Here is an 8,757-nt window from a genome sequence, read left to right as displayed (position 1 = left end):
ATGCACCACCCGGGTCCAAGCTTTACCCAGTTCTTGGTGTCAGATCGAGCTGCTTCAGCTAATAAATCTCCTTCTGCTGGAAAGGGAATGGCTATAAATAGTAAAAAATGGCAGGACCGCCCCGTGTATCTGCTGTAAGACTCTCTGTGCCCCTTTGCATCTGGCTCGAAAGGAGCAGCCCACCACAGCTGTAGCAAGGCAAGCGTTACTCCGTGTGTAATGGCCACACACATCACCCATCAGACAAGCCTGGCTGTCATTTAGGGACCAATTTATTTGAGTTTTAGGGTTGTTTTTTTTCCTGAACTGGATGCTTGGCTGACAACAGAAGTACAAAAACGATGCTGTACATTCACAGATAAGTAGAGAAATAAATACACACACGTGAATACAAACAAACCGTGAGGTTCAGCACATGCACTCGGTGAGAGCTAAAATGCAAATACAGGGTGAAATTTGGGCTGTGTTTGATTTACAGCCTCCTCGCCCCCAGCCACGTGGGTTTTAAGCATTTCATCCTGCTGTGGCTATCGCTGTGGGGTTTTCTTAGAAAATTTTAAAGCCACGGCTCAGAAAATCACCCCCCATCCAGGTCGCCAAGAGGAACCGTGCCCCACATCAGGAAATCTGCATCCTTGGGTTCCCGGGTACCGCAGGTCTTTGGGAGCAGCCCATGTCAGTCCGGGCTCTCGCAGTTGTCTGTGCTGAATTTTTCTCTGTTCTGCTGAGACAGAAGGAAATGTTCGTGAGGTCCCTTCCCCAACCGAGCCGGTGCTATTGGTCATCTAGATGGGTTCAGGAGGAAATTATCCCTGAGGAAAGCTGCGGTTACACCAGGTTGTAGCAATGCTGTGTGCTGTGGGGCATCTCCTGGCTGCACTGCCGCAGGTAAAGCAAGTCCTGCTCCTTGTGTGTGCCATGCTCACACTGGAGGAAGGCAAAGGCAGCCCAGACAGCACCCAGCCACCCCCCCCAGTACAAACCAGCAGGACTGCTAGCCACCCAGGTCTGCCCATCACCCTAAAATGACACCACCTGCCCTAACTCGCCGCTGGAAGCTCAGCCCCAGCCTTGGTCCTCCTCCCTACCTGGAGAATTTTGCTGTAGGACAAGGGTGCGAATGAATCTTCCAGGTAGCGGGTGCCGAAGCCCATGATCCTGTTCACCGCCTGGTTGCAGATGCCGGCTACCTTGGCGGTGAGGTGCACCGTGAAGGCAAACTGGATCTCCTGGGGGTTGATGTCGGGTCTGCTGGCTGTCATTTCCTTACGGACGTAGGCATCGGCCAGGTTCTTGAAGGAGCTGTAGGACATGTCTCTGAAGAACATCCGTAGCCGTGCGTCTTCCTTCACCTGGTTAAGGAGCAAGCAGATACACGTTACGAGCGAATAACTTGGTGTGTCATCCTTGTGTCGACGCCTTCACTCCATGCTAGGATGGCGCTTGAGGGAGGACACACAGCTGTGATCACACCCCGTCGGGGAATTAAAAGTTGCCATTTCCTTGATTTTATGGAGCCTTTCCCTGCACCGGGGAAACCGACGGTGCTGCTGTGTGTTACGGCAGTGCAGAGCTTGGCCCACATTCCCTCAACCCCTTCCAGTTGACCACGCTCTCCACTCACCTGCCTGTCCAGCTCATCTCCTGCACTCTGGAGTAGGGCGACGATTCTCCTGATGGCTTCATCTACAGAGACAGATCCCACGTTACCTTCAGCCCTTTCTCCAAGCCTCACACCCAGACCCTCTGTTTAGTCCCCAGGAAAAAATTCATCATCCACCTCCATCCCTCCAAAGCCCGTTTCAGCCTATTGCCAAGTGCCGCCACCCCCTCAGGCAGCAAAACCACCCTCCTGCCCTTGACCTTCTCAAATCAAAGCCCTGATGCTGAAAATCTCACCCAAGGTCTTCATGGACCGTTTGGGTCACGTAAACCCCTGGGTGGGGGTTGCAGCAGGATTTGGGTCCCGTGCAGGCTCTGCATGGGGACAAGCTTTGTGCACATATATTTTCTATATGTGCCGGCGATGAAGAGCTTGCCAGGGCGACACTCACCGACCCCATCGGTGCTGGCCAGCCGGGGGGGCTCCTCGCAGCCGCGTACTCTGCTCCCTTGGCTCTCGCTGCCCTGCACGATCAGCCCGATCTCTTCCGAGACTTGTGCATAGTAACCATCGGGCTGCTCCACCTCTGCTGGAAGCAAAACACATCCGCAGAAGCGAGGATTATTTTTTTGTCGGCCGCTGACTGAAAGCCAAAAGCAGCGGCGGGGGTGACCGCACCCGCGTGGTGCTGGTGCCCAGCCTGGATTAGTGCGAACGGCCGGTGACCGGTGGGGCTGTGCTCCCTGATGGTAACCCAGCGGCTGCAGCTCGCCCTGAATCCACCACAGCTCCACAAAAATCCCTTCACCAGCATTTTGGCAGGGGAAGGGGTTGGGTGGTGACGGGAGTGTCCCACGGGCTGCCCGCACCCTTCCCCGCACCCAGTGGAAAGCAGCTTCACGTGGGCCCGGGAGCGGTTGGGGATTTAATCTCAAGTCTTGGACGCAGGTTTAAGCTAAACCACCGTGTTCCTCATTTGCCAGAGGAGGAAACCCTGGGCTTGGGTGGTTCCTGCCCAGCCACTGGCCTGGGGTAACTCGCTGCGCCCCTGAGTTGGAGCCCATCTGCTCGAAGCACGGGGGCGTCAACACTTCCCGAAGCAGCCGGTTGAGATTGGAGCCCCCCAAACCGATCCCAAACCCCGGGAAGCACCGGGAGGGTGACGCTGCAGTTAGAAGCCAGCACTGGACTCTATAGGTTTCCCCACAGTGGTCCCCCCACGGTGGGTGGGTTGGGGTCAGGGGTGGGGGTGGTCGGGGTCCCACCTGCGGTGGCCGGCGCCTGGATGTGCCGCAGGGGAAGGCAGCTGGGGCGCTTGGCCCTCGCCCCCGCCGCTGCCTCTCCCCGCTCCTCCTCCACGTGCTTCTTGAAGGAGAAAACCTTCTTGAGGCTGGGTCTCTTCTTCAGGGCTCTGCCCAGCGGCGGGGACGTGCTCCAGTCCCCTCCGGATCTTTTAGCCCCTTCTGTTTTGGAGCTGTGAGGAGCTTTGGCATCTTTCTGCTTTGCTTTTTGTCCTGCACTTTCCTTCTGGTCTTCAGGGCTCTTCTTGAAGATTACGTTTAAGAAACTTTTGAACCAGGTGCGTTGGGTTTTGCCCTGGGAAGAGTTTTTTGTGCTTTTCCTCTTGGGCTCCAACTCCTCTTTAGGGACCTCCCCAGGAGCTTTGCTGTTCTCATCCAGAGCCTCATCCAGGTCTGGTGCTTTGGGTTGCTCCTCCTGGTCCTTCCTGGGACCATGTTTGGCACACGAATACTTGGAGAAGTCACTTTTCGACCGTTGCAGCCCACCTGCCTTCCTCCCCCGCCCTCCAGCTCTCTCCTGAAACTTTTTTTTGGCCATCAGTGAGTTTTCGCAGCAGCTCAGCGAGCGCTTGACGTAGATCTCCAGCACTTTCTTGGCCCCTTGCCTGTCCAGAGAGAGGATCTTGCCCGACGGCTGCCTCCCCATGTCCTGCCAAGGCTTCTCCCCCGCCAGAGCCTGCATGTTGCTGCAGAGAAAAACAATATTTTCAGCCTGATTTTTGCTTTCCCTGTGCAGTCAGGTGGCGGGTGATGGAAATCATCCCCACTTTGGCACCCAAGGGCGCTTTGGGTGTCTGAGACTGTTTCTGTTCCTAGTAAATGATCAACTCCTTGTACAGCTGTTATCTCGGTGCTCCTTACACAGGCGGTACACGTAGGGTTTTATGGTGGGTTGTAGACACTGCTGATAATGGAAGTGAAACTGCGGGAAGTGGGGAGGTGAGCTGGGCTCGCCTCGGAGGGAGAGCCTGGTTATCGTCCAGAGGGTTTAATCCAGCAAAGGCATCATCCAGATACCGTGGTACTGTACCTTTCTATTGCGACGTGTTCCCAGGCTATGACGAAAACCTACACACTGGGAGCACCATCCCCGTGATGAATCGCACAACCCAGATGTTTTTCTTATCTCTCCTTAAAGCCTTGGCTGCTAAAAAAGCCAGCATTCCCCAGCAAGGCTGGGTGCTTCCAGCCCTTGGAGAGGCCAAAGGCAGCATGGGGTCTTACAAATATCCTCAGTCACTGCCGATATTGGCCGAGCACCTTGCTATGGTGCAGCCCCCCCTGTGAGCTCTCACCAGCGTTCGGCTGTGAATGGAGCTTGGAGCACCTGAGCCCTGCCTTTCCCGTCGCCCTTTTTACTCTGTTTATGAGCAAAATTAAATAGAAGGATGCTGTATGGAAAAACCAGAGAACCGTGCCTGTGCCTTGCGCTGGCTCTACTTCCCAAAGCAATTTCACCCTCCAGAGAACCGGCCCCAAACCAGACTTTCTCCACCGCGGAGCACCACTTGGAAGCCAACACGGAAATCCGGCACGCTCGGCTGTACAAACCGCCCTGGAGCCAGCCATCAGCCTCCGCTCGCTCTAGCTGAGCATCACCACCACGCACGAGTGCACCCACCCACGCCAACTTGGCCGTTTTTTGGATCAAGAAGGCAAGTTTCCCTCATCTGAGCCAACCTCAAAGCCACCCGATACTAATAAATCATTCCACTAGATTTAATCACAGCAAAGCAACAGCCCCCATCCTACTTCGATTGATTCCAGTACATTGGCCACATCGTTCTTTATTTGCTCTTTTGGTATTTACCTTTCCATCAGTGTTTCAGCCCTTCTGGACTTATGTCGAGACAAGCTCTCCGGCCACAGGCACGAAGGGTTGTCAGGCTCCCCTGGGAGGTGGCTCTTTTATACCCGGGCAGATGGCTGGCTGAGTTAAGTCCTATTTTTATCAGCCATTCAGGTAGGAGAGCGGCCAATGCTTCCGCCTGGGATCCCCGCTATCACCTCCCTCGTGGCGGAAAACCAGTGGGTGTGAGTTTCGCTGGAGGAGAAAACGATTTCCTTGTGACAAAGAGCAGCAAAACAGCATCACCATCACCTGGCTCCTGGTGCAGGTGCTGGCCTTTGAAACCAGCTATCTCTGCCAGCTGTCTGGCGGGTGGGTTTGGTTTCTTTGGGATTATTTTTTTTTTTTTTTTTCAGTGGGTGTGATGCCATATACGGGCTTCTCTGGGTTGTTTTTGTAAGGAGAGGTCATAACTTTCTCCAATAAACAAGGTTTCAATGCGGCAAGCCGATTGCCCCGCTCACATCCCAGCAGCTTCCAGGGAAGTGGATACTGGGAGCTGCTGTGGGACCGGAGGCACTCCGGGGCACGGTGCTATCAGGTTGATGCCTTACACCAGGCATGGCTGGGCTGCAGCATCTTTGAAACCCACCCCGGGGTCCTTCAATCAGCCCGTGCGCCCACCCTAAACCATGACACAGGACCGGCTCCAGCACCCGAATCCTCTGCACCCCATCAGCCCCCTCACCCTGCCCCAGGGGCAGAGCATCTCCAGGGCCGAACCCGCCAGGCTGATCCGCGCATCCCAACATCCACAGTCTGCCCCTGGGCCGAACAAATCTTACACCTTTCGTACGCCGAAGAGCCAGATGGTCCCACAGCCATCCCGGTGCGGCTCTGGGCCTGGTACAGGCTCCCGCAGGCTGCTCCCGCCATCCTCATTGCTATTTTGCCATCTGATGGCAATATTCCGCACTGCACCTCGCAGGGATGCGCCGGGATGCGGATGCATTTGCTGGCTGCCACGCGGACCTCGGAAAAAAAACCCTGAGCAAGAGCTCCACGTGAGCAGCGATGCATTTTCTCTAAGTTTCAGCTGGGATGATGTGCTGCCCAGGTGCCTCCTGGATATTTTCCTGATAACGGCTTCAGCTTGCAATTGAAACGGTCCAGGATTATTTTACTTTTATTTCCACAAACTTTCCGTGCCATCATTTCCTATAACTGGGAGGGATCCGGCCCATTTCCCTCTGTTTGTCCCGAGCCTACACTGATGAATCAGTCTGGTATTGATTAGGAACTACCTGCCTTTGTTTTTCAGCATCCCCATCTATTCTGATACATAATTAAACCATCCACGAGGAGCTCCACGCTGCTAACTAGCATGTGTCACGTCCTTTCATAAGGAGGTCGATTCCACCGGGTGAGAAGGAGCTTCATAATCCATTTTGTTGTTTTTTTTTTTCCTCTGCAACATCCATAAACCAAAAAGGCACCTCCACTCGGGTGGTGGGGCACAGCTTGGCCATCTCCAGTTTGGAGATCCTGCTGCTGGAGATTGTGGGATGTGTCCAAACACCGTCACTGCTTGTGGAGGATTAAACTGGGAATTGGCACTGACTTACGGCCTCTTGCAGGTTTTTCCTCCTTGTAGCAGCATTTCTGGACACAGCCTGAAGATGGGATACCCAAAGTGACTCCAGGAAAAATCTTACCTGAATCGTGATTCTGGATCCAGACCTTTATCCAAGTTCAGATCTCTTCTGGGATTTGGGACGTGCTCAAACCTAATGGGAGAGAGGTGTAAGAAAAAGATGTTTGCAAGAGACCTGAGACAAACCAAAAGCCCATTACCAGAGCTGGGGGAGGGGGTTGGGGTGCAAATGCGTCCGCTTTTCTCATCAGCACCGAGACAGAATGAGGAAGCTGCCTGGAAACACAGTCACATGGAGGGAGCAGACAGCACTGAGGCTGGTGTCTTCAGGCCGGTGACACTGGAGGGAATAGCAGAACTAAAAGCACAGGGACACTGCAGGGGGTAACTGGCTTATTTACAGGAACTTACTCCAAAAGGTGGGAAAAAACCCCCAAGGGAGAGGTATTCCCTGCACGGAGCTGTGAGGTATGGGGGGGTTACAACGGACTCAGGAGAAGGCAAATCCCCCAGGTCTCCTGGGAACAGGACAGAGAGGCCACAGGCTGATGGATATCACGAAAAGCCTCCTCTGCAGGAGGGTGGGATGACCTCGAATGAGTGTCCAGAGGGGCTGGGGACCACCAGCCTTGAAGATCTTCGGCTAGCCAAGGCCACGGTCAGCCCTGCCGCGTGCCGGAGGCACTTTTGGGTGGACCACAAAAGCCACCTGCACCAGCCACCTGGGCACAAACATCGCTGCAGGTGGAGAGCGGAACCACAACGGGGTGTTGAGGGCAGCAGCACCAGGCAGCAGCGGGCACGCGTGGCACACAGCCCCCCACCCCGGCCACCACCCGGCCTGGGTGCTGGGTGTCCCCCCGAGGGAACAAAACCCCTGCAGACCTTGGGGGATGCCTGCGTGGGGACGTGCCTGTGTGCCACCTTCAGCCGGGGCCAAAACCACCGGCTGCCGTGTGCTCCCCCTCCCCACACACCCGCACCGAACACCCCAGCGCCAGCAGCGCTGTTTACTGGGAGGACTGGGTCCCCATTCCAGGAAAGATTCACACTCCTTCCGCCTCTGTTTACTTCAAGGAAGAGGCGTGTTGCTCCGGGAAGGGCACGAGGGCTTCCAGGGAGCATGGAAAAAGGTTGTCATCGCAGCCCATCCTTGCCAAAGTGCCCTTTGATTTTCACCCTCCAAGATCGCTCGGCAGCCGGCACGGCACGGCGTGACACAAGGAGGTTCCAGCATTTTTTGGCAGCTTCCCAACAGGGAGAGGAATTCCCCGGCTGAGTGCAGCGGGATCCTTAGTCATCGTGAGAAAAACAGGTGAAGAGCGTGCATCCCGCACGGTCCCCGCGAGCGCGGCACAAGCCCCGGGGTCACTGACTGTCACCAGCTCCACCAGAACAACCCACGCCGGCTGGAGAAGCGGTGGGATGCTCGGGAGCCGTCAGGCCTGGTCCCACAACCAGAAAGCTGGGGGAATATCTTGTCGGGAGGTCGGGAAAGATGCACCCACGGGTGTGTATGCCAACAGTGGCGCAGGGCCAGGATGGGACAATTGCTGAGACAGAAGGTCTGCTCGCCCACCAAAGCTGTCCCTCAGGGCTGGGCAGGACTTACACTGACCCCCTGCTGGATTTCACCCCAAGAAAGTCCTGGCTTTAGTCTTCTCTGGGACAAAAAGCACCTTTTGTGGAAGGAAGGATGAGGTCTGGGTGTTCCACTGCGCCTCGCTGGTGTGGTGCATCCCCAGGCTGCAGCTTGGCTGGGTGCTGGGTAGCCTCCAGCCCCCTCTCCTAGCAGAGATTTTGGCCTCCCTTCCTAGCTGGGACCTCCCCAAGGCTGTGACACGATGCTCGTTTACCCCACTAGAGCTTTTCTTCTCCTCCGTCACTTGACTTGGCAAACACTTGCGCCTTGACAACGGGCTGGTGATTTTTTTCTGGAAGTGAAACTTCTCGGCCAGGGTTTCCTGAGCTGCTGTACCGTTGACGTTTTGCCAACCGGCTGCTACATGTCCCTCCTCCACCTCTCACTGGCTACAGCCCACCAGCATCTCCAGGCTCCAGTTAATGCTTATGAAGTAGCTTTGGAGGAGCAACACCAGTTACAGGGAAAGGGACTGTAGTTTCAGGTTGACAACAGCCAGTTTTGGTGAAAGCCTCGGTCACCAACCATTGCCAAAGTTTTTCACGAGACTGACAGTTCCCAGACCCGTTCATGGCATTGCTGCCCCGAAAGCGGCGCCGATGCAGCTCTGAGACGGCACCTTGGGCTTGGGGAAGGGTCCAGAGCAAAGACGGGGGGCAGAAGGATAATTTCTGCCACGGTGCAAAACTGAGGCTGGAAGGAATTCACCTTTCCCCATCAGGCATGAAAACACAACGCCGCTTCACGGCATATTCACGACCGGCTGTG

General features: G+C 55.5%; 1 protein-coding gene across 1 annotated transcript; it reads right to left on the bottom strand.

Moving 5' to 3' along the window:
- Positions 1-276: 276 nt before the first annotated feature.
- On the bottom strand, positions 277-7,014 carry LOC121098676. Its single transcript, XM_040616947.1, has 6 exons — positions 6,409-7,014; positions 2,869-3,590; positions 2,055-2,192; positions 1,625-1,686; positions 1,089-1,352; positions 277-721 (listed from the first exon to the last, which is right to left on the bottom strand). Exons 2-6 carry the CDS (start codon positions 3,584-3,586, stop codon positions 677-679), a joined length of 1,227 nt encoding a protein of 408 aa, XP_040472881.1. The 5' UTR covers positions 3,587-3,590; positions 6,409-7,014; the 3' UTR covers positions 277-676.
- Positions 7,015-8,757: the final 1,743 nt, after the last annotated feature.

Source organism: Falco naumanni, chromosome 17, assembly GCF_017639655.2.
Source record: "Falco naumanni isolate bFalNau1 chromosome 17, bFalNau1.pat, whole genome shotgun sequence".
Taxonomy (NCBI): Eukaryota; Metazoa; Chordata; class Aves; order Falconiformes; family Falconidae; genus Falco; species Falco naumanni.
Note: the sequence above shows the minus strand (reverse complement) of the source record. Positions and strands in the feature narration are given on the sequence as shown.